The sequence below is a fragment of the Cervus elaphus genome, chromosome 7 (genome assembly GCF_910594005.1).
Source record: "Cervus elaphus chromosome 7, mCerEla1.1, whole genome shotgun sequence".
Classification (NCBI taxonomy): Eukaryota; Metazoa; Chordata; class Mammalia; order Artiodactyla; family Cervidae; genus Cervus; species Cervus elaphus.
Window position 1 is genome coordinate 50743707 of NC_057821.1, and position 27052 is coordinate 50770758.

The 27052-nt window shown below is 53.4% G+C and overlaps 1 protein-coding gene, 1 non-coding gene and 1 pseudogene across 4 annotated transcripts; 1 reads left to right on the top strand and 2 right to left on the bottom strand.

Moving 5' to 3' along the window:
* Window positions 1-3647: 3647 nt before the first annotated feature.
* SERPINB1 (serpin family B member 1) lies at window positions 3648-12358 on the top strand. 3 transcript variants are annotated; one of them, XM_043908669.1, is made up of 7 exons: window positions 3648-3717; window positions 4669-4843; window positions 7221-7358; window positions 7904-8021; window positions 9319-9461; window positions 9545-9712; window positions 11098-12358. In XM_043908669.1, the coding sequence occupies exons 2-7, from the start codon at window positions 4676-4678 to the stop codon at window positions 11497-11499; spliced, it is 1137 nt and encodes a 378-aa protein (XP_043764604.1). In that variant the 5' UTR covers window positions 3648-3717; window positions 4669-4675; the 3' UTR covers window positions 11500-12358. The 3 variants fall into 3 exon arrangements, with proteins under 3 accessions (XP_043764604.1, XP_043764605.1, XP_043764606.1); XM_043908670.1 differs by lacking the exon at window positions 3648-3717 and adding an exon at window positions 3765-4092; XM_043908671.1 differs by lacking the exon at window positions 3648-3717 and adding an exon at window positions 4129-4426.
* LOC122697923 lies at window positions 5759-5868 on the bottom strand (annotated as a pseudogene).
* Window positions 12359-14159: 1801 nt separating the features above from the next.
* Window positions 14160-14266, bottom strand: LOC122697939. The gene has a single exon (XR_006342260.1). It is a non-coding gene; the product is annotated as a U6 spliceosomal RNA (small nuclear RNA).
* Window positions 14267-27052: the final 12786 nt, after the last annotated feature.

The window sequence follows — 27052 nt, forward strand, 5'->3', positions numbered from 1 at the left end:
TAAGGACAGCTGGTTCTCAGACGAATGCCGCAGACTGGCGCCAGCTTGGGATGCTCCCCTTACCATGAGTCTTGGGAACATAGCTGTGTGTCTTTGAAAAATCGACCCTGCCTTTTTGTTTGTATAGCGGTTTTACATATGTTTTATTAGAAATATGTCCAGGAACTTGACTTTTTGTCAAGTTCCTTTTTTTTCGTCAAGGTGCCTTTTTGTTTGCACCTTAAACCTAAGATTGACGTGTCCCCACGTCAGAGAGTGGATGGGAAACTTTTGCCCTGGATTTGGGGTCTGTGTGTGGCTGGGCATGGGAAAACAGGAAGGCCGTGGGGTCACCAGCTCCCCCCCACCCCTCCAGCCCACCCAGTGCAGTTAAGGGGGTGGACAAGCTGAGGGGCAAAGGGGTTCTGACCAGCTTCAAGCTGATTAATCCTGGTTGAGCGCAGCGGGGAGCAAAGGCAGAAATAATTGCCAACATTTAATATGCTTCGCTGCTACTTTTTAGTAATTTCTGCTCAAGTACAACATACACGCAGAAAAGTACACGATGTATGCGTACAACTCAATACATTATCACAAAATCAACACACCCGTGTAACCACCGGAGTGAAGCAATGGTAGGCTGCCAGAGCCCCAGAAGCCCCCTCCCGACCCATGCTGCTCCCGCCCACCCCGCTTGTGCTGAGAGTGAACGGGGCACTGGCAGCAGGAGAAGCTGAGGTGGACGGGAGCGCCACGCGGGAGGGTAGGCACAGGGCCCTCGGTGCAGGAGGCAAGGGATGCCACACCGCGTCCCGGGGGCCTGGGGAGCACCCAGGCGCGCGGGGGGCAGAGGAGGAGCGGGCACAGGCGGCGGCTCCCAGCCCTTAGCCGGGCTCTCGCAGGAAGGGATGAGTTGGACACGGTGGGGCACTTAAGTGAGCTTGGGTTGGAGAGTTTCCATCGGTGGGCTCGGGCCCTCCGGGGATCTGAAGAGGGGTCCTTACAACTCTCTCTACTGCCTGGGGCTGGGGCGCGTTAGGGCCAGTGCAGGTTTGATAAACGAGAGAGTCGACAGTGTGGTCACCGAGCTCCCGGGTCCGTGGGCCAAAGGTGCCCTTACCGGAGGATCGTTCCCCGCCTCCGGGACCCGCCTGCCCTGGGCTCGCACGCTCTCCAGGATCCAGGCCCCAAATGCCAGGGCGTCAAGGAGACAGAAAATAGGAGAGCGTTGTCAGAGCATCCACCTTCCTCCCCGAGGGTCCCCGCCCCCCGGACCTCTGACACCACAGGCCGCTTCCGCCTGTTTCCGAGCGCGGTGAAACGAGCAGCGCAGCCCGCACCGCCGCGCGCCGCGACCCTGCGCGTCGCCTGGTGTGTTCATCTCTGCTCTTACGCGGTTCTGTTGTAGGGCTTCTCCATCCTTCTGCTCGGGCCTGACTCAGATCCTGCTGCTGGTGAACACACGGGCGCACGTCTCCAGGCGCTCACTCTCACACGCACTTCATCGGGGCTGTCCTGGGGACGAGATCACTGCTCCAGCCAGGGTACCGCACCTCGGAGCTGAGCAGACTCGCCAAACACCTCACCGAACCGGCCATCACACATGTCCCATGATCTCTGGGGTAACTTGGAACCGGGCCACTGACGCTCAAGCCCGCAAGTGCCTCGGGCCATGCCCAGCACACGGGCTGATGGATGACTGGGGTGTAAAGCCCCTTCTGTTTGAGCCTGGTACAGGGTATGTACCGATGCCTTATTAGGGCCTCCCTGGTGGTTCAGTTGGTGAAGAATCCGCCTGCAGTGCAGGAGACCCCGCTTTGAGTCGGGTCAGGAAGATCCCCTTGAAGGGAAAGGCTACCCACTGCAGTATTCTTGGGCTTCCCCTGTGGCTCAGTCAGTAAAGAATCCGCCTGCAATGTGGGAGACCTGGGTTCGATCCCTGGGTTGGGAAGATCCCCTGGAGAAGGGAAAGGCTATCCAGTCCAGTATTCTGGCCTGGGGAATTCCATGGGCTGTATAGACCATGGGGTCCCAAAGAGTTGGACACAACTGAGTGACTTTCACTTCACTTCACTTCATGTCATATTTGACTCAGGCTACTAACTTCAGTTCAGTTCAGTCACTCAGTCGTGTCTGACTCTTTGCGACCCCATGAGTCAGAGCACGCCAGGCCTCCCTGTCCATCACCAACTCCCAGAGTTTACCCAAACCCATGTCCATCGAGTCGGTGATGCCATCTAGCCATCTCATCCTCTGTCATACCCTTCTCCTCCTGCCCCCAATCCCTCCAAGCATCAGGGTCTTTTCCAATGAGTCAGCTCTTCTCATCAGGTGGTCAAAGTATTAAGAGTTTCAGCTTCAGCATCAATCCTTCCAATGAACACCCAGGACTGATCTCCTTTAGGATGGACTGGCTGGCTCTCCTGGCAGTCCAAGGGACTCTCAAGAGTCTTCTCCAACACCACAGGTCAAAAGCATCACTAACTTCAGGTGAGCACAAATACAAAATGTCAGAGGAAAAAGAACCCAGAAAGTTCAGAACCTTGGTTTATGTGTCTGGGATTTTAGTTTAACAACTTTTCAGCATAGCCTCTTACTCTGGACTTCCTTACCCACAAAGACTTCTTGCTAGAAGCTGATGAGGGGTCCTCCGTTCTGTGAGAGATAGTGGAGAGGTTACTGATTTTAACAAACCACTGGTCTTAACTATGACTGACTTTCAATAAATGCTGGTTTCTTTACTCTAATCAGCTATGAAACTGTGCAGTCTGAGTTATTGAAGTCTTATTGTTTTGTTTTGGTTAAATGATGAAAAGTGTTTTTATCTCTTATTACTGGGTTTTCCTTTGCCTCTCTTTTTATAAATAAATTCACAGAGTAAAAACAAAACCTACAACTCATTTACACTGCATTATTTATACTACTTTAAAAATAAGATCTTTCCTTTGTTCCCTTTTCATGCTGAGATTTGTAGCACAGCTCGGGGGAAGTTTCAAGATGCAGAATCATTACATAGTCTCAAGCATCAGTTTTGCTGAAATGGCACAGCCAGGCATTTAAAGTGGGAAAAACCGAAAAGAACTTACAGAAAGAGTTCCTGCTTTCATTCCTCACTCATAGTCACTCTAACAGTACGTGTGGGGAAACTGGTCAGTGTGCATTTCAGTATTGTGTAATGAGTAAGAAATACTTTATTCACAGGAATGGGCGTTCTCGTGGTGTGTGAGCAGTTATGTGTTACCCAGCCTGGTGGGGTCCTCACTGGCCAGGGGAGTCTTGGGGCTGAATTCACTGGACACCTGAGCCAGGGACCTGGGCGATGCTGCTTGGGACTGATTCTATTTTCTCTCACCCTGAGGGACCCTCCTCACCACCACCACCCCCGCACCCCATAATCTCAGAGGCTGGAGTGTACAGATGAGACTTCAAAGAGGCTGGTGTGCCCTCTGAGAGGTGACGCATCGGCATCTCAGGCATTCACACCTTAGTAAGAAAGAGCTCATCTTGACAGAGGTGACAGGCCCTTGACAGAGCCCTGCGTTTGCCGGGAACTCAGGGGTGCTGATCCCCAGGAGAGCGCTGCTCGAAGGCGGCTCACCGCCCCGGGCGCCGCCCAGATCCAACTCGGGGAGGTGAGTCAGGGGGCAGGGCGCCCGCCCGCGCCGCCCCCTCCCGCCGCTATAAGGGCCGCGCTCCGCCTGTCCCAGACCCCGCCCCGCCCAGGCAGCCGAGCAGCGGGTAAGGCCGGGCAGGGAGCTGGGCGGTCGGGACAGGCTCTCGTCCGCCCGCGCCCCGCGGGTTCCGGCAAACGGCGGTCACCCCGGCCCGCCGTGCGCCCCGCGGAACCTCCGTGTCCGGCAGTCACCCCGACCCCTGGCCCGCACCCCGCGGGGACCCCTGTGCGGCGGTCACCCCGCCCCGCCGTGCGCCCCGCCCCGGGGTCCCAGCGCTGGGTCCGGTCTCTCTGGGCCCTGGCGGCCCAAAGGCGGAACCTAAAGCGGAGCCCAGCCCTTCTCCCGCTCCTCCCGAGCTGTGTGCGCGGTCCGGCCCAGGCCCAGCCGCTCCTTCCTCTTTCCTGTGGTTGGAGGCGCGGGAGGCGATTTCTCAGCGACAGTAATAATTCATCTGTGACTCACTTGCAGGGCAGCCGCCGGCCGTTCCCCTTCCTCGGCTGAGTGTGGGGCTGAGAGGGAGGCCCGGCGGGGACAGGGGCGGACCGATGGGCCAGGGCCAGCGGCTGCACCTGCAGACCCCGCTGCCGGCGGGAGGGACAGGGTTTCTGGTCACCTTCTCCTTGTCTGGCCGCTGGACCTGCCTCGGGGCCTGTGTTGGGTTTCCGAGCTCTTACATCCTGGAGACTGGGGACAGGACCTCTCCAGACATCAGACAGTGAACCCCCCAAACGAGGGTCATCCTGTCTCCTTGCTGGAATTTGCTTCCTTGGGTGGCAAGTCGCTCTGATTTTCTAAGGAAAACTTGGAACCCATGTCAGCGCTGAGTCCTTGGCCGGTCTCCCCAGGCTCCCACATCCGTGCACGCGGGTTCTTGCCCTCCTAGAAAGAGAGGGAGAAAGTACAAGTTTCAGCGAACTTCAGGGGGGTGGCCCAAGCTGAGAGGAGATGGGGCGGGGGGACCTTGCTGATTTGCTTGTGCGGCCACGGGCAGTTCAGGCTCTGCTCTGCCTTGCAGCCTCACCATGGAGCAGCTGAGCGCAGCAAACACCCGCTTCGCCGTGGACCTGTTCCTCACCCTGACCGAGTGCAATCCTGCTGGAAACATCTTCATCTCCCCCTTCAGCATCTCGTCAGCGCTGGCCATGGTCTTTCTGGGGGCCAGAGGCGACACCGCAGCACAGATTTCCAAGGTCAGCAGAAACTAGCCAGAATAGTCTGCTTTCCCGGCTGAACCCCGCCACAGCCTGGACCAAAGGCTCTGCCTTTGAGCTTTTGCAGTGCGTTTGTGGGCTTCCTGGATGGCTCAGTGGTCAAGAATCCACCTGGGACGCAGGAGACTCAGGCAGACTCGGTTTCAATCCCTGGGCCAGGAAGATCCCCCTGGAGGAGGGCATGGTAGCCCACTCCAGTATTCTTGCCTGGAGAATCCCATGGACAGAGGAGCCTGGGGGGCTACAGCCCATAGGGTTGCAAAGAGCAGGACACGACTGAGCGACTTAGCCAGCACGTGTGACAGTGCGTTTGTAGAACTGTATCTCGCTGTTCAGGGTTGTGGGTCATGTTGTACGTTACGCTTCACGAGGTCAGACTTCCAGAAAAAGCCCCAGGGAAAATCCACTTGGATGCAGGCTGTCATTCATGAGCCAGTCTCTACTGAGCACCTGCGATGGGGAGGCTCTAGAGGTAAAGAAGCCGCCTGCTAATGCAGGAGATGTGAGAACCTCAGATTCAATCCCTGGGTCGGGAAGATCCCCTGGGGGAGGAAATGGCGACTCACTCCAGTGTTCTTGCCTGGAGCCCACAGAGTCGCAAAGAGTCAGACAGGACTGAAGCGACCTTGCATGCATGCATGCATGAGACAGACGGTGTTTTTTGTTGGGCTGAGCAAGTGTGAAGTGTGGAGTGTTAGTCGCTCAGTTGTGTCTGACTCTTTGCGACCCCATGGACTATAGCCCACCAGTCTCCTCTGTCCATGGGATTCTCCAGGCAAGAGTACTGGAGTGGGTTGCCATTTCCTCCTCCAGGGGATCTTCCCAACCCAGGGATCAAACCTGGGTCTCCTGCATTGCAGGCAGATTCTTTACCAGCTGAGCTACTGGGGAAGCCCAATGGAGTCTCCCACATTTGGGGGAATCACAGGGGTCAGCACGTCCGGAGTGCAATGGATCAGCCTCGCCCTGGGAAACCTGCCTTTGTGACCACGGTGTCTCCCTGGGCTGAGGACAGAGCAGTAAGGAGACTGGCCGCCCCCTGCCGCCTGCAACTTCTGCCCCAGCATCGCATCAGCTTGGTTCTCGGGTCAGTCAGGGCACCTCCTCCCCCAGGACCGTCTGCGTTCTGCCTTGCCTGTGATGCCGGCTCCTCCAGCAGCGCCTGCGGGGTCTCGTCCCTTGTGAGCATAACGACGTCTGGTGGGGAGGCCGAGGGGCCACGAGAGCGCGGCCCTGTGCTCCTGGCCCTGGGCCTGGCCCAGGCGTGTCCTGTGTGAGCAGGAGGGCCCTTCAGGGAGACGAGGGGGCGACGCGGAGGCTCCGCCTGTCCTTGGGGGATGTGGAGGGCACTGGTGTGCTGGGCCTGCTTTATTCTGAGTGGGGAACTCTGACTCCTCGAAAGGAAGGGTGTCCGCGAAGGTCTTTCTAATGCCTGGGTCACAGGTCACGCTGCACCTGCAGCCAGGGAAGGTCCAGTCCGGGTTCAGGGTCACTGGCCTGTTGCAGAGGCACAGCCTCCACGTCTGTACTTGATGGAAAAGCAGCGCTTCCCATCACTCAAGATACAGAAGCATTTGAAAGTTTTCAAAAATCTACTTAAAAAAAAAAAGAAAAAATCCCTGGTACTGGTAACTGTTAGTTGCCCCTGCAAGGTAATCTGAGCTGCTTTTTGGAGGTTTTCCAGGAACCTCATAACCTCAGTGACGAGCAGGCTTAAGTTCTTCCCCTGTTTCCACTGAAGAGATGCATCCCAGTGCCCATATACACGCGCCACATATCAGGGAGAGACCGGCCTTCGTGCACAGGAGAGCTTTGTTCTTTATGCCTTAAAAGAAGGAACCAGCCCAGGCCTCATAAAACCATAAAGTGACTCTTGGTGTAACTGATATGCGGAGAATTAAACTTTTGCCCGGTGTTAAGTTTAATGAAATTGTTTTTAAGCAAGTGAGTTACTGACGCTGGTAAGGCAATTAAAAAACCTCTCAATCTCTACCACCTTTGTGTCCTTGCATAGCTGATGATTCTTTTATCTGCTGTTTATTTCTGAGAACTTTCAGTAAAATTCTATTTGTACAAATATACTTATGAACATACCATTTATGATTGGGGAAGCAGACTTGTGTACATGTTTAGTTTATTAATCACTCATATTTGTGCAACTGTAATTATATCAAAAAAGTGATGCAAAAGGGCAGCTTTTGATATACTTACTATGTTTCACGAAGCTGATGCATTTTGGATTTTGCTGATCAATCATTAGTACTAAAACATATTAATTTGATGGAAGCAAATTCCAAGGCACCAGTTCATAATTTCAAAATCCATGGTTATAGAAATAATATTTCCTTTATTTTAGGCTCTCCATTTCGAAGGGGTTGAGGAGATTCATTCAGGATTTCAGAGTCTGAACGCTGATATCAACAAGCATGGTGCGCCCTACACTCTGAAACTCGCCAACAGGTTATTCGGAGAGAAAAGCTACAATTTCCTCCCTGTGAGTGCTTTGCTGTTTGTATTCTCAAACTCGAAAGACCATGCAGACTTTTTGCCCAGCACAATCAAGTCACACAAACCAGTTTTAATTTTTATAAACGTTCAGAAAAATGATCCGGAATGAAAACATAACCAACAGTATTCCCCTCGGTGGATGCGATTTCGCTTTCTCATCTCCACAGTGAAAAGAGCAACCTTGGCTGCTTTCCTAAAGAAACCAAGAGTGAATCCCGTCATTCACTTCCAAGTACAATCAGTATTTGCTTGTTTATGAAAATGTTAGTCAAAGAATAGAAAAGAATTGGTAAATTTTATACAACACCAAAACTGCTGAACTGTACACTTAAGAGTGGTTAAGATTGTCAATTGAATGTTATGTGTTTTTCACCAGAATAAAAAAAAAAGTAGAAGAGCTAGAATTTTTGTTGTTGTTACAATGAAATATGCCTTTGGGGATTATTTCTGTTGCTTTTAAGGATTTTAGAGAACCATTTCTGTATGGAGAAGGAGTTACTCACGACACCTCCTCTTTCTTTTCTTAAACAGGAGTTCTTAGCGTCAACTCAGAAAATGTACAATGCTGAGCTGGCCAGTGTGGACTTTCTGCAGGCCTCCGAGGATGCGAGGAAGACCATTAACGAGTGGGTCAAAGGGCAGACGAATGGTGAGCAAGGGCGGCGCTGGCCGCCCACTGGGTCCTTCCTTCCCTCTGCCCACCTCTCCCCCTTCCCTCGCCTCTCGGCCTGACCCTGGGGTCCACCTTCCCTGCCCAGGGCTGGACAGCTCTCAAACATAAGCATCTCTTAATGTGGTAATGTAAACGTGGTTTTAACTGAAGATGCTAAAAGCTTCTTCCCTGTAAGTTCCCCAAACTGCGTTTAAAAGCTGAAACTAATATTGAATGTAGCATAAACGGGTGAAAACCTCGTGACCCAGTATCCACAAGCCGCTGTGGTCGTGAGTGTTTTGTACCAAGACCTCGTCTAAGGAATCAGGCTGCGTCTCTGGTTCGTGTCTCTGTTGTAGTCATGGAATGGTCAAGGCACCCACAGGACACCGGTCCGTTCCGCACCCACAGCGGCCGTCGCAGCCACATGCATCACAAGTGGGGCCTCAGAGGACCTGTCCTACCTCTTAGACGTCTGTTAAAAGCTTCCCTGTGGGAGTTAGGCGACCACTTGGATGATTTGAAGAAGCGATTTATTTATTAATGACTAAAAACACTTTGGTTAAGAAATTTTTCCTTTCCTGGAAAAGAATGGCCTGTCTCCAAATGAGGCCCACTGATTATCACACATCCCAGAAAAGGAGAGTCTTCCTGTTTTTAGCCCTTTAACCCAACAGCTTGTTTCGAAGCCTCGCCCCTCCTGGATAGTTTGTTTCCCCTGATCCGCCCCTCGAGTTGGTGCGTTTGTCTGTCTGTCTGGTCTTGGCTGTGGCACGCGCTCTCCAGGTGCGGTGTGTGGGCTTAGCAGTCCCGAGGCTTGTGGGATCTTAGTTTCCCAAGCAGAGCTGAAATCTGCATCACCTGCATTGGAAAGCGGATTCTTAACCACCCAACCACCAGGGAAGTTGGTTAATTTACAGTGGAAGCACCCCAGGGGGCTTAGGTAACCTAGTGGCATGTGACAGGACATTGAGTAGAAGGAAGCATTTGAATTGCATTTCAGTGCTAATCAGGTATGTTAGTCGCTCAGTCAAGCCCAACTCTTTGCGACCCCATGGACTGCAGCCCACCAGGCTCCTCTGTCCCTGGGATTTTCCAGGCAAGCATACTGGAGTGGGTTGCCATTTCCTTCTCCAGGAGATCTTCCCGACCCACAGATTGAACCCCAGTCTCCTGCCCTGCAGGCAGATTCTTCACCAACTGAGCTATGAGGGAAACCCAGTGCTAATCAAAGGTCCCTCAAATTTGGAATTCTGATAGGTGGGTTTTTAAAAAGCTAAGTTTGTCCTTTTAGGGAAAATTCCGGAGCTCCTGGCCTCAGGTATGGTTGGCAGCTTGACGAAGCTGGTGCTGGTGAATGCCATCTATTTCAAAGGGAACTGGCAGGAGAAATTCATGGTGGAGGCCACCAAGGATGCGCCTTTCAGACTGAATAAGGTGAGGGGGGATGACTGTCTAGGTGACTCTGTGCTCCGAAGCCACACGGATAGTGATGGGCGATCTGTGTTCCGATTGTTCAGAAAGAAACAAAAACGGTGAAGATGATGTATCAGAAGAACAAGTTTCCCTTCGGCTACATCAAGGACCTTAAGTGCCGGGTGCTGGAGCTGCCCTATGAGGGCAAGGAACTCAGCATGGTCATCCTGCTGCCGGACGACATCCAGGATGAGGCCACGGGGTTGAAGAAGGTGTGGCCCCGCTCCCCGCATGGTGCACAGACCGTGTGTGTGTGTGTGTGTGTGTGTGTGTGTGTGTGTGTGCATGCACATGTGAGCATGTGTGTGTGTTCCCGTGAGTGCACGCAAGCACCTGTGTGTGTTCACATGCGTGTGAGCATCTGTGTATGTTCACACGCATGTGGGCATCTCTGTGTGTGTTCACACACATGTGGGCATCTGTGTGTGTTCACATGCATGTGAGCATCTCTCTGTTCACACGTGTGAGCATCTCTGTGTGTGTTCACACGCCTGTGAGCATCTGTGTGTGTGTGGAAGAGGCAGAAGTGTGAAGAGGGCAGGTTTTCTTCCGTGTGTCTGTCCTGTCGTGCCTTTCCCTTCCCCTCCTAACTAACCTTCCTGTTGAGCGGGGTCTGATGTTAGCCATCTGCAGCTACAGCATGTGTTAGAACCTGGGCGTTCCTTCTTTCAGCTGTATTTCCACGGTTGTCCCTTCCTGACTGTAAAAAAGAAGGTCGGGCATTAGCGGCATCAGTAGAGCCGAGCGGCGTGGCTGTGTTCCAGTGGAGCAGCAGAGACAGGGCGACCACAGGCGCCGGGCTCCCATGGCTCACCTTGTGCCCGCCGTTCCCTACAGGGTGACCCAGCACTTAGAACAGGGCTCCCAGCATGTGCTACGGTGGTTACCCCATTTCAGACGAGGAACTAGATCTGTTTCTGGCTTTACCAATGTTGTTGTTGTTCAGTCGATAAGTCGTGTCTGACCCTTTGCGACCCCATGGACTGCAGCACGCCAGGCTTCCCTGGCCTTCACTCTCTCCCGGAGTTTGCTTGAACTCATGTCCATCGAGTCGGTGATGCCTTCCAACCATCTCATCCTCTGTCGTCCCCTTCTCCTCCCGCCTTCAATCTTCCCCAGCATCAGGGTCTTTTCCAGTAAGTCGGCTCAGGTGGCCCAAGTATTGGAACTTCAGCTTCATGAGCTACGTCTATTAGGACAACTTCAGCTGTGTGAAGTTTGCAGATGACCACTGGGACTCAGATAAATAGAAGAAATAGAAGAAAGCTTTAAAAATTACCCCGTGTCAGTCAGTTAGGGTAGCAACAGCCATGACGGCGGGTGGTCCAGCATGGCAGAGGCTCAGTCAGTCCTGGGTGGGGGCGGGCAGTTCCTGGGCCTCGTCTTCATCCAGGGGCCCTTGGTGCCTGGGAACGCAGTTCTGTTTATTATCACCAAGCAGCCGGAAAGGCGTGAAATCCCCAAGTGGAACCTATTTTGGTGCAAACATGAAGGAAATAGCGAACAGTGGATAGACTGTCCATTCATCTGAACAACGCCTTATTGACTGACTTCCATAGCATGGATTCAGCTTTTCTTTTCACCTATTCTATTCCAGATTGAACAACAGCTGACTCTGGAGAAGCTGCGGGAGTGGACCCGACCCGAGAGCCTGGACCTCCTCGAGGTCAGGGTCCAGCTGCCCAGGTTCAAGCTGGAGGAGAGTTACGACCTCAGAGAGCCCCTGGCCCGCCTGGGTGCGCCGGATCTCTTCAGTAGCAAGGCGGACCTGTCCGGCATGTCGGGGGCCAGGGACCTCTTCATATCCAAGGTGGTCCACAAGTCCGTCGTGGACGTGAACGAGGAAGGCACGGAGGCGGCGGCCGCCACGGGGGCCGTCGCCGAGTTCGCCATGCTGCTGCCGGAGGAGGAGTTCGTTGCCGACCACCCTTTCATCTTCTTCATCCAGCACAAGTCCTCCTCACACATCCTGTTTCTAGGCAGGCTTTCCTCTCCATAGAAGCTAGAGATGTTAATGCAAGGTCAAGCCTACAGCTCTTTGCCTGCCCTGTAGATGGTGACCATTCTCATATATCTTTACCCGTAAAGTACTATTCGATAATGAATCTTTACTCTCCTTTGTAAGCTTAGCTCTGTTGGCTGTTCACACCAATTAACTTGGCGTGGGTATCTGTTCTTTATACTGAAAAATCCCGTGATTCCTCTTGAATGCATTGAGTTCAAAAAAAGAAAGAAAAAATCAGATGTGTAGATCCTTGACAGTGTAGCAGTCTATGAAGTTGCTATACTCTCCTGAGAGCCGTGGGGGACAGTGGTCATGCCGTCATCTGCTTTTAAAGACAGACTTTTGGAAGCCACAGTAGAGAGATGTCCTGATAGCTGAAGGGAGGCTTCAACAAATACTCAGTTGAAATACAGGCGAGTGCCCCCATTGAGGGTCAGGGTTATGAGACAGACTTGCCTTGGCGAGGTCTCTGACCCTGTGTTCAGCCCTCCGACCTGGTGGTAACCCATGCCCTCCCGTGCTCCCCCGGATACACGTTATGAGGGGTCACGAGGAATCAAGCAGTAGGTGTCTTATCAGGAAAGAAGCCAAGAAATGACAACAAGATCTCACTGCTAACTGGCTTCTCCCACGTTTTCTGATAAAAGCTCTTGACGCCCATCATCTGACATAGGATTTTATGGCGGCAGGACAGCTTTATGTAAGGCTGTGGAGGAAGGCGGGGGGCAGGGTGCTCTCTGATGAATGTCAACCTTTGTCAATGTTCTTCTTGGAATACGCCTTGAAATGCTGCATCTTCTTGCTCTTGTGAAGCTGGTGGGTTGGTTAATAAAGTCTCCTAAGATCGTGCAAACCAGACTGACGTCAGTCCTCTTCTTGTTTCTCCCTAGTCTCGGGCAAGCCAAGACTACAGAAGGGGGTTCTGGGCCTGACCTGTGCTCACATCTGGCTGATACGGAGTGAGTGCACCGCACACAAACAAAATTCCAGCCAACCTCACGTTGGCAGGCGTGTCTCCTCCTTTTAATCTTAAGATACTTCCTAGCACCTGCCACACCCCAGGTCCTCTTGGCTGCAGGGACCACAAGGAAAGCCACAGTTGTCTGTCCCGTTTTGCTCCTCAGTCCAACATCTACTCAGCAATTTAGAGTAAATCCTGTTGATCAAGTTACATGGGCCCAAGCAGCTCTGCTCAAATCCTCCCTTTTTGTGTCTGAGGGGACAGGCCCCTGGACTACTGTCAGCTGGTGAAGTCAGAACAATCAGGAAATTTGAGAGCAGGGTCTAGATTTGGTTCTTTTTTTTTTTTGCCTCGCTGCCCGTAGCAACCAGGGATGGAAGGAACCAGTGTCCTTCTGGCCCTGGCAGTCAGAGCATGGAGTCCCAATGACTGGACCACCAGGGAAGTCCCCCAGTTCATATCTGATGTGGAGAATGTCCATCTCTCATAATGATGAGTGAGATAACCCAGAAACCTCTGGAGACCAACTGGAAAACCAAAGAACATACATGGCAGCCCCTCGGGGGAAGGTTGACTTGATCCTGGAGAGACACCGGGCCCAAGACCCAGGAGGGACTGGGGCATCTCCAACCCAGAAGAGATCTATGAGGCGTGACGTGGGCGTTTTGGCACTGTGCTAGGCTAGGGCACCCGAGTTTGGACCCGTCAAGAGTGAGGGCCCTAGTCAACCCCCTGACACCCTAAGGTATGAGTGAACCATTGCAGAATGCAGCCCTGCTGAAGTCGTCAGACAGCCTGGAAAATCCCAGGCCCTAGAATTGGGTTACATTCATCCTGGTTTGCTGCAACCCAGAGGCAGAAAGATTACCCATAAACTTCAAATGACTTTTTATAAGCAGCTTTTCTTATACAACACCCAGCATACAGTCGAAGGTCGCTGGATGGGTGACACCTGGTCTGTCCTGCAGACGTCCTCCTGGCCCATGACAACATAAACTAAAGCCAGCACACAAAAACACAGTTGACAGAAGCGTGGGTCCTGAGGTTCCCGCTCTTAGAACCGTCACGCACAAATCACAAAACAGCACTGTCATCTCTGATCAACATGACAAAAGACAAGGTTAAACATCTCAGCGGATAACTGGAAGCTTAAATCAGTCTCAAAAATGAGATAGAAATTCTAGAGCTCAAAAACACAGTTAAGAATGAAGTACTAAATAGGTAAGATTTATTAGCAAATATAGATGGCAAGAGAGAGTAACTGACTTGTCAGATCAGGAAAAATTATCCACAACTTCCTTCAGAAAGAAAACTGTAATCCAGAAAGACAAAAGGATGTAAAAATGAAAAAACAAAGATTAAAAACCCAGAGAAGTCAGTAAGAAGACACTTCAGAGGAAAAGAGGGGGAAAAAAAGAGTCTGGGCAGTGGTGGTTGGTGGTTTAGTTGCCAAGTGGTGACTGACTCTTGCAACCCCATGGACTGTAGGCCCGCCAGGCTCCTCTGTCCATGGGATTTCTCGGGCAAGAATACTGGAGTGGTGCCATTTCGTCCTCCAGGGGATCTTCCCGACCCAGGGATTGAACCTGCGTCTTCTGCATTGCAGGTGGATTCTTTCCTGCTGAGCCACCTGGGAAGCCCTGTCTAGGGCAGAATCATGTTTTTTTTTTTTTCTTTTTCTTTTTTTTTTTTCTAAAATATGGAACGCTTCACGAATTTGCGTGTCATCCTTGCGCAGGGGCCATGCTAATCTTCTCTGTATCGTTCCAATTTTAGTATATGTGCTGCCGAAGCGAGCACAGAATCATGTTTAAAGAGCTGACATTCAACATGGTTTCAAACAGATACGTCAGTTCCCAAATTCTCCACATCCCACGTGGGGCCAGTCCTGGTGCTCCACATGCGATGTTCGTATTTTAAGGTGGGTGGCGTGGTCTTCAGGCTGCAGATGGGAGGAAGGAAGCTGCCCAGGACCTCGGAGCAGACCTCCTCCCAACGCATAGCCGAAAACCACCCATGGGGATGAGAGCACACACGAAGCTTTCGGAAGAGATGCTCGCCCTTCACTATTAATACTGTGTTTTCACGCTCAGCTGTGAACCTCGGCCAGTTTAAATGAAATCTTCAATAACTTTACAATCTCAGATACGCTCACGTTTGAGAAGGCAGCACATAACCTGGGACTGCTTGGGAAGAGGGGGTGGACAGCCCAGCGGCGGGACCTGCCGTGTTCTCACATGTCCGAAGCACATCTCCAGTGCCCTGGCCCCCCAGGGTCACTGCTAAGAGCCGAGATCTCTGCACAAAAATATGCCAGAGGATGCATCTGTCATTTAAAAACCTCCCGGGACTTCCGAAGGATCTGTTATACTTCGACCTTGGAAGGTGGGTGGCTCTGAGACATGCACAGGTTATAAAGCGGAAAAGCATTTCTTTATCTAACCTCTTGGGGTTCTAAGTACAGGCACAGAATTGCGACACCGGAAACTCTCCAACCTGAAAAAACAGTGGGTGGCCTGTGTGACCGCAGCCCCGCCTACGGTATGGGCAGAGCCCTGCGGGATGAAGAAACCAGTCTTTGCCAACAGGTGAGGTGTAGTGTGCAGCCCAGGAGTCAGGAGACAAAGGTGAATTTCCAGCTCACAGGAGAGATCGTGACCAGCCCAGCCTGAGCAGCAAGAGGAAGTTCCTCAAAGAGGTTTTCCCGAAGTTCTTACACCAGCCCTTCCTGTATTTTGCAAATGTCTGTTACAACAAATCCTGGTAGTAAGATCTTTGCTCCAGCAGATACAGAAAAGTTTCCTGTAAATTAGAAGTGTCGACGTTTTATTATTGCACAATATTTTAAAAAGTCAGTTTTCAAAAAATAAATGCATTGCAAATTTCAGTGTTCTGTGCAAAATTTGATACATTAGGAAATTGGGTAAAAATTGGGTAAAAAATATTTAGGAATTTGCGTAAAAATGTTCCCATTTTAAAGTAAACCCAGTTGTTTATCAAGGCAAAACAGTAGATACTTAAAATTTTCAATTGCTCTCTTATGACCTAACTATATCGAAAGGTAAGGACTGGTGGAATTTTTTGGCAGTCCCTCCCGGCTTGTGGGACTTTAGTTCCCCTACCAGGGATGAAGCGATACCCCTGCAGTGGAAGCATGGAGTCCTAACCACTGGATGGCCATGAAATTCCCTTTCATGGCTTTTAAACTCATTAATTTCTTACTGTATTTTATGTCCTACACTATTTGCTGTTGTTGCTTGCTGAACTAATTTTCAAAAATTGATGCTTTTTCATCATTGTGGGTATTTTTAATGAAAATATATCAACTCCGTAAGTGAGTTAACTCAAGTGGACAGTAATCTCCACTGAGGAGACAGGTGGCCCCAGGAGGCCAGCAGAGCAGAGCGTGAGCGGAGCAGAGGGCGGGGTGGCCGGTGGCGTCCCCGGGCGGGGGCCGGGGTTCCGGGACTGCTGACTGTCCACACAGGACTCTGTTCTCTCTACTGCTTTTAGATGCCGTTCGCTTCACCATTGCAGCCATCGATTTCCTACCTAGGGATCGCCTTTATTTGACTTCAGAAAGCTCATGAACACTTAAAAAATGTCTGTCTTTTGATAAATGCCATTTCTGAGGCATTAACCAGTGTTTTATATGGTACCTTCCACACCTGTAAGTAGGATAGCTCAAACATGTTTCACAAAATGAACTCACCATGTATTCAGCACCCAAAGCAAGAAACACTGATCTCTCAGCCTTCTGAATACCACAGCCCCGCCAGGGCGCCCTCTCCTCTGCTTTCTAAAGACCCAGAGGAGTCTTCTCTGTGCACCCTCTGAGTTCACTTAATCTTACATTTTGTGGGTGTTTATAGATATTGTATGTGTTAGTATGTGTTAGTCTGACTCTTTGTGACCCCAGGGACTGTAGCCCACCAGGCTCTTCTGTCCTTGGGATTCTCCAGGCAAGAATACTACAGTGGGTTGCCGTTTCCTTCTCCAGGGATCTGCCCGACCCAGGAGTCGAACCCGGGTTTCCCGCATTGTGGGCGGATTCTCTACCACTGAGCCACCGGGGAGGCCCAGTGACGTTGTGTGTGGAGCCCGTGATAGGTCTGTCTGAAGGACATCTTGCCTCGTGGAGGAAGCACCAGGCTTAAGGATGGGAGGGCTGCACGGCTGCGTGTGCCCCCGTGATGATAGCATACTCCCCAAATAAACAAGGTCCTGCCGTACAGCAGAGGGGACTATACTCAACACCCTGAGATAAACCGTGAAGGGAAAGAGTGTGAAAAACCGTGTACACACACATATGTGTGTAACTGAGCTACACTGCTGTCAGCAGAAATTAACACACCGTAAATCAGCTATACGTCAACAAAATAAAATATATATATTCCTCAAATGAAGTGTTTGGTTTCTGTCTCTCTGGCCAGCTCCTCTCTCCTGGGTGTTAAGAAAGACTCCAAGTGTGAGCTGCTCTGTGACCAGTTACATAGGAAACTGCGCTTTCTGAGCAGATCAACCACGGTTTTGTTACAACAATGAATAACGCTCTGGGTAAGCCTTCTTTGCTTACAGCAAGGTCCATGTTTACAGAACGGAGTGGGGAGCACAATGCTTTGGTTCTTTGGAGAACTGTTTGCCGTTACCCCTCCCGACATAGACATTTCCCAGCTCAGGGATTTACAGGCTGTTATTGAAGATGGCTCGTGGGTTATTACTGACGACGGCTCTGTCTCTTTGACAACCAGGCATGTTGCCTGGCAACAATCTCCTTGTTGCTTTCATATCTCCCTTTATCTCTGTTCCTACATCTTCAGCAAATCTGTCCCTCTTCTGCTCCCTCCCACACAGAATAAAGTCCCTCCATCCTCCTGAGTTACCAGGCGGAAGAAGCAGAGTGGCAGAGCCGCAGGGCTTGATTCCGGGAGGCTGGGTGCTTCACTGCTGCAAGTGCATCTTGGCTCAGAAGCTGTGTGGGGAGAATTCCCGTTGACCTTTGAAGAGCCACTGGTGAGGCCAGCCGCAGAGCGCGCGGTCGGCCTGGGACGGGAGGAGAGGGGAGGTTTGAGTTCGGGTTCAGGGTCACGAGCTGTGCGGGACTGGTCCAGGACTGGATTTTCCGGGGTGGGCAGGGGGCGCAGGAAGAGCGTGGTGCTTGGAGTTTCCAACAAAGAGGACAAGGCACTTTTCCTTTCTCTAGTGGCAAAAGGTAAAAGACCTTAGCCGATTCTCAAGCAGCTGTCGTTCAGACCTGGAGCACTGACAGTACCCGAAGCAGGCTGGTCTGAGCCGAGGAGGAAGTCTGCTTGCCTGCAGCTTGTCCTGGGGGTCCCGGCTCCTCTGCCCGCAGACCCTCTGACTCAGGCTGAGAGTCTCCGGCTAAGCTACATCCGCGACCTTATAAAACCAGGTGCGCTTTAAAATAAAATGCTTGCTCCAGGAGGACCCATCCTCAGGTACCACTGACTCCTAGCGGAGGTCAGCCATCACACCTTGGCGGGACTGGGGCTCTGCGGGCAAGCCTGGCTGGGCGGGGGCAGCCCGTGAGCACCTGGGCTCTGGGGGACGAGCTGACGGTGGGCCCTCGCGGGTCTGCGCCTCCAGGGACGAGGACACTAGGGGGGACAGCACCCTCCTCTGTTGTGCTTTGAGGCCTCAGTCACAAGCAGCCAAGGGCGCCCGCTGCTCCTCTCCTGTGTCTGCCCTCAGCCACGTACGCGTGCCTCCTCCCACACGCGTGTCTGTGTGTGTGCCCGTGTTCTCCGTCAGGGCTGGGCCCCCATCCCCAGGGGACGTGTGACGACATCTGAGGTTCAGAGCTGCCACGACTGCGGGGTGGGGGGGGTGGAGGCACCAGGGCCTCGAGCGGGTGGAGGCCTGGAAGCGGGAACGTCCTCCAGCGCACTGGGCGGCCCCGCGCCCAGCGCAACCTGACCTCGGGAGTCAACGGCGCCCCGGTGGGAAACCCTCCTCTCCACAGAGGCAGGACCGTCCGTGTCCTGTCCTTGTTCCAGAATGCTGGTTTCTACGCCTGGACCCGTGGAATCGCTTACCTCCACGCGCCCCATGCACACGCACAGGACCTTCTCGCCTCTGCCCTTGACCCCTGCGCTTCCGTGAAGACTGAGCAGACCTTTCTCTGAACTACCACGGGGGACCCTGTCTTAAAGCTGCTAATGGCTCCTGGAAGGCAAAGACCCACTTCCTTCTTGTTTTGGTCCCTTCTTCAGATCCTCGTAATCCAACTACAGGACAGACCATGAGAACTGCTGTGATATCGAAGGTGCTGTACCAGCCCAGCTGAGTGTAAAGTGGGGAAAGACCAATTCTGAGTGATAGACGTCCCCTAGGAGGTGGCATCGAGCCAGGCCTGCCCGTTACTAGCACATTCACTATTTGACATAAAGTATCAGCTCTTTCACAATTATTCGTACAAGTATTTTAGTTACGAGTACATTTTTCCTGCCATAAGCTTAGCTTGGAAGCTCTCCCACTGCTTTCTATAGTCCCAGCCCTCACATGTTAAATCTGTTAGAGAATAAGTGAATGCGTACAATCAGGTACCCAGGTCCGGTGACCCCGAGGGGTTTAGACGGAGACGCGATGAGGGGGAGACTGGAGGGAGGTGGTCTCTGCTTCTTCCTTCTCCACTCGGCCCGAAGGCAGCCTCTCTGGGCCTTTCTCCAGCGAACCTGTCTCACCCGTAGAGACGCCGAGGGAACTCAATGACGTCGTGGGGACTTGAGTGCACAGTCAGGAGAGGAGGGAACTTCATTAATTATACATGTACTGGAAGGAGGCTGCTCTCAGGCCGAACTCTCCATAGACATAACCTACTGCTGTTGTTTCAAGTACACTCCCCCAATAACGTTTTTGCGTATCTATTTACAGCGCGTCGGAACTTCGTAGCTGTGTGGGCTCCTCTCTAGCTGCAGTGCTCAGATTCCTGTCGTGGCCACTTCCCTTGCTGCCGAGCGCGGGCTCAGGGGCAGGCTCAAGGCTTGAGGGGCCCGCGCCGAGCTGCCCCCCAGCACGTGGGGTCTTCCCGGACCAGGGATCAAACCTTTGTCCCCTGCGTTGGCAGGCAGATTCTTAACCCCTGGGCCAGGGGAAGTCCCAGGGAAGTCCCCTGTTATTAACTTTTTTAATGTTCTAGTGTTTTTATTTGTTTCAGGTAGAAGTACTGTCAGGATAGGTACGTTAGGAAATGGCATCTGTTAGGTGGGTTAATGGAGAAAGCTCCAATACGGCAAAAATCTATCAAGAACAACTGACTTTGGTTTTTTCTTCTCCCATCAAAGTCCAGTGTCTGCCCGGGGGCAGTGAGTGGCCCAGGATTACTGCTGGAACCAGACCGAATGACTCAGAAGTTCCTTCCCCATCCAATGATGCTTGTGAGAAAGCCAAGATTCTCTGCAAGTGATCTGATCTTAGGGCTGAAACAGAGCGTCACCGGCTCTGTGTATTTATTATGTTTTAATAACAAGGAAAAGGATCCCCAGCACTGAGCTGAGTCACAAGAAGGAGTGTCTGGTACACCTGGCGTCCAGAAGAAACTACACCTGGGCTGGTCCCAGCACACAAACACCACCACCACTTCTCATAATTCCAGGATCAGAAAGAAAAATCTTCTCTTTCAGTAGAAAGGGGCTTCCCTGGTGGCTCAGTGGTAAAGAATCCACCTGCCAATGCAGGAGACGAGGGTTTGATCCCTGGGTCAGAAAGACCCCCTGGAGGAGGGCATGGCAACCCACTCCAGTCTTCTTGCCTGGAGAATCCCATGGACAGAGGAGCCTGGCGGGCTACAGCCCATGGGGTCGCAAAGAGTTGGGCATGACTGAGCGACTGAACACCCTTGCAGAGGGGCCTTTCAAGGTCCGTAACAAACCCCTGTCTGGGTGCCAGGCCCTGGAGTCTTCACTGGGACTCCTCTCTGGCCCTTTAGCTCAGGTTTACGTGAAGAGACTGCGGGGCAGAGTGTGGATTTAGGGTGCCTGACTCCACACCCTGGGCCCCCCTCATGTTCTTCTGCTCCTCTGGGTGTCAGAGATCGGGACAGGGGTGGGTGGGTGGGCCCCGGGGGCAGAAGGCCCTCGGCAAGAGGGGAGCAGCAGCCAGCGGGGAGATCTCAAAGAAAGACAAAGAAAGATGCTCCCAGCAGACGTCAGTGCTCCTGGACACACAGACGCTCTTCTTAGCTCCCATTTCAAAACAAACTTGGAGCTTTTTCAATAGGAAACTGGAAATCCCAAGTCACCAGTGATGGAGGGGTGGGGGGGGGGTGTCTCGAGAGCCTCCGTGCCCTCTGCCCCTGGAAGCCTGACGGCCTGACTCAGACTCCAGCCTCCATCCCGGCCTCGTCCCAGCCACCCGGCTCCTCGGCCCCCGCTGGCATCATGCGGGCTCTTGCTGCAAGGTTGCTGAAACCCCGTGTCACCTGGCTAAGACGGAAGGCGGCGGTTTACTGGCAGCTGGAGAGACGGCAGGGGTGCGGCTGCTCCGGAAGCCCCTGCCCCGCAGCCCGAACACGCCCAGCCGCTGTCCTCGGGGCCAGCTGCCTCCCCTCCCGGCTCTCCACAGTCACACGGGGAGCCGAAACCGGAGGGGGCGCCCAGCAGGCCGCTGCATGCAGTCTGCCCCTAGGCGGGGCCGGGCGGGGCCTGGAGGAAGCCCCCAGGAACCCCTCGGTCACACGCTGAGCACGCGGGGCAGGATGTTCCCACGGAAGGGGGTGGTTGGGTTGAGCACACCGAATTCTAGGCGTCCACCTGGCGTCACGACACCAAGGTGTCCCAGAGCCACTCGGGACGCCGTTTCTTAGCACGGGTCAGGCACAGACGTCCCGGGAGACCCTGGGACGGCAGGAGTCCTGGGAGCAGCCCCAAGACATGCTGGTCACCAGGCTGGGCTCTGCTTCTTGGCTTCTCACAGGCCCTGAGGACCTCGTGCTGGCCGGAGGCCCGCCCGAGCGGCCCTGCCTCAGAGACCGAGTCGTGTCTGCGGCTTCCCGTGAGATCTGATGTCCACCCTGGAGAGGAGACCACGGAGAGGAGCTGGCCTCGGATCTTCCATGATTTCAACACACAGCTTCCTACCCCAGGAGCAGGGAGGCAGGGGCAGGCAGGCCAGAGAGGTTCCGCTTCAGCACCAAGAGGGCTTACCGTTGTTGTTGAGTTGCTCAGTCGTGTCCGACTCTTGTTTGACCCCATGGACTGTAGCCCGCCAGGCTCCTCTGTCCCTGGGATTCTCCAGGCAAGAAGACTGGAGTGGGTTGCCATTTCCTTCTCCAGGGGATCTTCCCAACCCAGGGATCGAACCTGGGTCTCCTGCATTGCAGGCAGATTCTTTACCACTGAGCCCCCTGGGACGCCCACCAAGCAGGCAGATGACAACAAACAGCAGAAATCCATCTATTATGTGTTCTCAGGGCGGTTCTCCCACGTGGAGAAAAGAGGGTAAGAACATGGGACCTCCCCAGTGGTCCAGGGGTTAAAAATCCCCCTCGCAATGCATGGGACGTGGGTTTGATCCCTGGTCAGGGAACTAAGATCCCACATGTCATGGGGGCAACTAAGCCCAAGCACTCCAAGTAGAGAAAAGCCCGAATGCCACAATGAAGGCCCTTGGTGCTGCAACTGAGCCAGATGAAGCCAAATAAATAAATAAAATAAAACTGCTAATTAAAAAAAAAAGTAGACAACAGTTTGCCAGCTGGGTTCCATCCACGCCTGTGTGAACGACCAGCAAGTTAATGAAAAAATATTTCTTCCGCCATGTCCTGCCTCTGAAACCTGCCCATTGTCCCTCACATAGCCATGGATTAATGACAAGAAGAGTCCCTCACTTTTGGCAGCACCAGAAGTGAATAAAGTGATTTCCCCTAAGAAACTTCCTAAGTAAAAGTGGGCCCAGTAGCCTCTTTTAGCCTCACTTTTAAGCTGAGCAAACCTCAGCTCAAGGGAGTGCAGTGATTTGACAGAGACTGGAGGATGGCTTTGTCTCAAAACCTAGTTGTCCCATCATGAAAGGGGGCTGGAACTGCAAGGCTCACCAGCAAAACATGGAGTTTCCTGTAAGTGGTTTTTTGGTGTGAATTCAAATCGTACATGCTTTCAGAGGTCATCATAATCCACTCTCCATCAGGGGATGAGGACACTGAGGCTTGAGGACACTAATTCATACCCTGGGATCCCAGGAGCTGTCCAATTGACTCTCACCATTATGACCTTGAGCATGTTCATTGTACACTTATTTCACTTCATTAGAGCATCGTGGACAGGTGACTTGCCATCAGTTTATTGCTTAAATAAAGACTACAAAGTGACCCAAGTCCTACTTCTAGAGCAGAAGCAGAAAGTTCACACCACATCCTAACTACACCTACCTACTACATCCTAACTACTCCCCAGGTGTCCCCAGCTCAGCCAGGGAACCACGCCCCGAACCAGGGAAGGTTCGCACCTGCCCGTCGAGGACCAGTCTCATCCTCAATGCCACCATCTTCTCCAGCAAGAAAATCAGCTAAACAAATGCTCGCTGAAGACCTCCCAGGAGCCAGGCATTGTGGGGTTACCACGTCATCACCACGGCTACCCTCAGAAGACTTTTCATCTGAAACCAAGAGGCCAGAACCTGGGCAGGACCAGCTGCTGGGTGTGATGTCAGCAGAGGGAGCCACGGTTTGTTCTAACTGGAGACAGGTCAGTTATGCCTTCACGTCTTTGCTGGATCTTGGGGCAACATTTCAAACAATAGATTGTGGGAAAAACATAGGATTCTGACCCAAATGCCTTCTGCTTCAGGGAACGGTTGAGCGTTAGAAGGCCCCGTGTTATGTAACTTCCAGCTGGGTAATGAACGCCAGCTGGGACCCTGCTGTTGCTCAAGCAGAGGCCGCCCGGACCCCAGCGCAACCCCTGGGGGGAAACCCAGCACCTTCCTCCAGAGCACGTGAGTGTGGGCTTCTGATGCCCACGGTTAAGCGTGAGGTTTTCCATGCCCTCAGCCCCAGAGGAGGCTTCTTGTTTTCACAATACTCGCTTCCCTGGAGCGTAAGAGCGGGGAAGGGGTGGGCGGGCAGGAATTTGCGGGCTGCAGGCTGGAGGCCATGCATCTTGCTCCTTGGTCAGGAGCCAAGTCATTAAAACTCCTGGTTCTCAATGGAAGTCAAAAGTTCATCAAAATTGGCCAGGAGCACAGAAATCGAGTTGCTAGAAAAATCTGTCTTCCTCGGGCCTGGCTGGCCCCGTGGAACGTCATGAGAACCAGCAAGACACCCTTTCCAACTCCGACTGTCAGTCAACCCTCCTGCGGGCAGGTCTGGCCAGCACAACACACGTGAGTCCATGTCCAGGTGGATGATTTCAACAAGCCCCATGCGGGAAAACCAGCAGCTGTGGTGGAAGGGGCGAGAGAGGCAGGCAGGCCGGCCCAGGCGGCGTGGGGACTTGGGGCAGGCTGGTCGGCCTCCCAAGTCACCGAACGTGGTCAGAGCCAGCAGGAGTGCGCAGGAGGGAGGTAGCGGGGTGGGGGGAGACACCCTGCGTCCGGAAGAGCCTGCTGGCCACCGGAAACTGCTTTCTGGATTCTCGAAGTGTGGTCTGCAGGGGCCAGCAGAGAAAGCATCACCTGGGGACCTGCTAGAGATGGACCCCACCACAGCTGGACTGGACTGGAATTCTGGGTTCCAGTGGGCTCACGAGTCTGAGAACCATTGGCCAGGTGGCTGAGCACTCAGGCTGCCTGGGTTCCAAGCCCTCTCTGTGGCCCCGGGACATTCACTTGGCCTCCCTGAGTCCCAAGTTCTGCTCTGGATTAAAAATAGACGTGGCTCAGATGGTCATTTGAGAAACAGATGATAAAGCACTTTCAACAACGCCGGACACACAGACGGCAGCACGCCCGTTTATGATTGTTGTTCAGTTGCTCGGTCGTGTCTGACTCTTTGCAACCCCATGGACTGCAGCACGCCAGGCTGCCCTGTCCCCCACCACCTCCCAGAGCTTGCTCAAACTCATGTCCATTGAGTCAGTGATGCCATCCAGCCATCTCATCCTCTGTCTTCCCCTTTTCCTCCTGCCCTCAATTTTTCCCAGCATCAGGGTCTTTTCCAATGAGTCAGCTCTTCCCATCAGGTGGCCAAAGTATTGGAGCTTCAGCTTCAGCATCAGTCCTTCCAATGAACACCCAGGACTGATCTCCTTTAGGATGGACTGGTCGGATCTCCTTGCAGTCCAAGGGACTCTCAAGAGTCTTCTCCAACACCACAGTTCAAAAGCATCAATTCTTTGGTGCTCAGTCTTCTTTATGGTCCAACTCTCACATCCGTACATGACCCCTGGAAAAACCACAGCTTTGACTAGACGGACCTTCACAATGAGTGACTAGCCAAAATCGTGTCAAGCGTCACTGGAAGACCGTGACTGTCCCTGTCCCCAGACTGGCCTCCCTAAGGAAGTGACGTCCGAGCTGAGACCAGAAAAATCAGAAACGCCCGCAGCTCACCCTCACGACCTGTAGCTGTCGTGCGTGGTTCTCAGCAGGTTTTCCCCGCTGCCATTAGGTGACAGCTTGACCCCCATCCCACGGATGAAGTGAGTGAAAACAAAGATGATGACCTTGACCAAGGTCACCCAGGGGAGAAGCGATGTAGACAGATCTGGGCCCTGGCTCTTCACCACTGGGCGCAGGGGCTGAGGGCAGGGAGGGCGGGAGTGAGGTGGGAGTGCTGCTAGATTGGGGGGGGGGTGGGTGGGATGCGGTCCCGAGGACTGAAGGATGGGCTCCGTTTTTACCCCGAGAGCCGGGGGAGGACGCGGGTGGGGTGATCAGACCCCTCCCTGGGTGGGGGAGGGCCCAGCGCAGCACAGTCCGGGCTGGCGAAGGACCTGCAGGAAGGGGCCTGGGGTGCAGACCGCATCTCTGGTCCTCAGGAGCCCCGTGTTACAGCCTGCGTCTCACACGCAGCGCACGGCCCTGGACGGTGTGTGCAGCCACCGAGAGCCACACAGACTGTTCCAGGACGTGGCCAACCTCGAGGCGAGGGAGGCAGACTCAGGAACAGGTGAGGTTGCCTCTGATTTTCTCACGCTCGCTGGGAAAAACACCCAGGGGGTAGAGAGTAAGAAGCTGGCGGAGCTTACCGCTGAGAACTGACGTTAAACCGGGCTCATGTTATTTTTTTGCCATGTGGTCTGTTTTGGTTTTGGCTGTATCCCCTCTGATACCTTTTTGGCAAAGGTCACAATTACTTTTGTAATCAGACAAATAAATAATAAGTAACTGGCCTGTGGGGTTAACCACAGACACTCAAATGGTCCTGGCTGAGTGTGGTGGCCGCTGGGCTGAGACTGGTGGAGGCTGCCTCCTGGTGGACACACACGCTGAGGACCGGCCTGGGCTGTAAGACAGCGGCACAGACATCTCAGTGACAGCTCATGGAGTCACTCCTTTTGTCACTCAACACACACACGCTCATCACCTTTTAAACGCCAAGCATGATGGGAATACAAAACCCAACTTACATACTGTTTAAAATAATGGCGTTTATAACAAAATCACGTTTCGGAACAAGGCTTATGTCTGCTTTTGTTGGAGATGTGTTTTGTTTCCACCTTGGTCCTGCTCCTTGGACACCAGTAAGTTTACTCCCAGGTTGTTACGGAGAAGCGGGGTGGTTTTCTTGGTACATTTGCTGATTACAATTATAGTCCAGAAGCTACTGATTTTCACATATTGTTTACCTTGGGCCAACTCCCTGGACTGTTTCTCAAGGCACACAGTCAGGTGGAACGCTGCTGCTTCTGAGACGCAGTGACTGTACGTCTGGTCTGAGACGTGTCCGTTCCACCCCTACCCCCAAAACTCCAGACCCCCCCCGCCCCCCTGTGCTGCTCTTTAGCCGGGATCGCCTGGCAGGTTCTGCCAGGGGGGCCCCGGCGGCTCGGGGGGGCAGAAGGAGCGGCCAGGCACCCTCTCCCTACCCCCTCCCCCCACTCGTGCCAGGACTCGCAGTGGAGGCTGGGTCCGCCCCCCACGCCCCCAGGTCATCCCCTGGTCTTCTCAGAGGTGCTGGCTGGCTTCCGCCACCCTGGGCCGCTCAGGCCCCCTCCACTCCCCGCTGGGCCGTGAGACCCCACGGCTGGGATCGGCGAGCTTTCCTTATCTAGAACACTAGTCAAGATGACGGGTCAAGCCCGTCTCATTTCATTTCCTCCTGAGGCCCTGCCCATCCTGCAGGAAAGGAGTCTCAAGCTGGAGAACAAGACGGGGCAGCACAACATGGGAGGCTGGGGAGAGGCTGGGCCCGCAGCCATGACTGGGTGGGTCCCAGGAGAGCAGCCAAGAACCCCCCTGTCTACACAGCGGGCATCCCCAGGGCTCCGATGGCGGCGCTTGCCCTCCCCTGCCCCAGGAGGCTCTCTGAACCAGACCCAGCAGAGCTGGGGGCCTGGTCCCTTCTCACACGGAGACCCGGGATGCAATCGCATGCTGCTGGGGGACGCTGGAGCGTGTGGCGCCCAGAACACAGGGGGCAGACAGTTCCCCACCCAGGGGAGGGCGGAAGTTCTCCGGGACTCTAAC

Bases quoted from the DNA above. Each gene is read 5' to 3' on its own strand.
- SERPINB1 (XM_043908669.1), top strand. From the start codon at position 4,676: ATGGAGCAGCTGAGCGCAGCAAACACCCGCTTCGCCGTGGACCTGTTC. The intron at 7,359-7,903 runs GTGAGTGCTTTG...TTTCTTAAACAG, and splicing joins AAAGCTACAATTTCCTCCCT to GAGTTCTTAGCGTCAACTCA. The intron at 9,713-11,097 runs GTGTGGCCCCGC...ATTCTATTCCAG, and splicing joins AGGCCACGGGGTTGAAGAAG to ATTGAACAACAGCTGACTCT.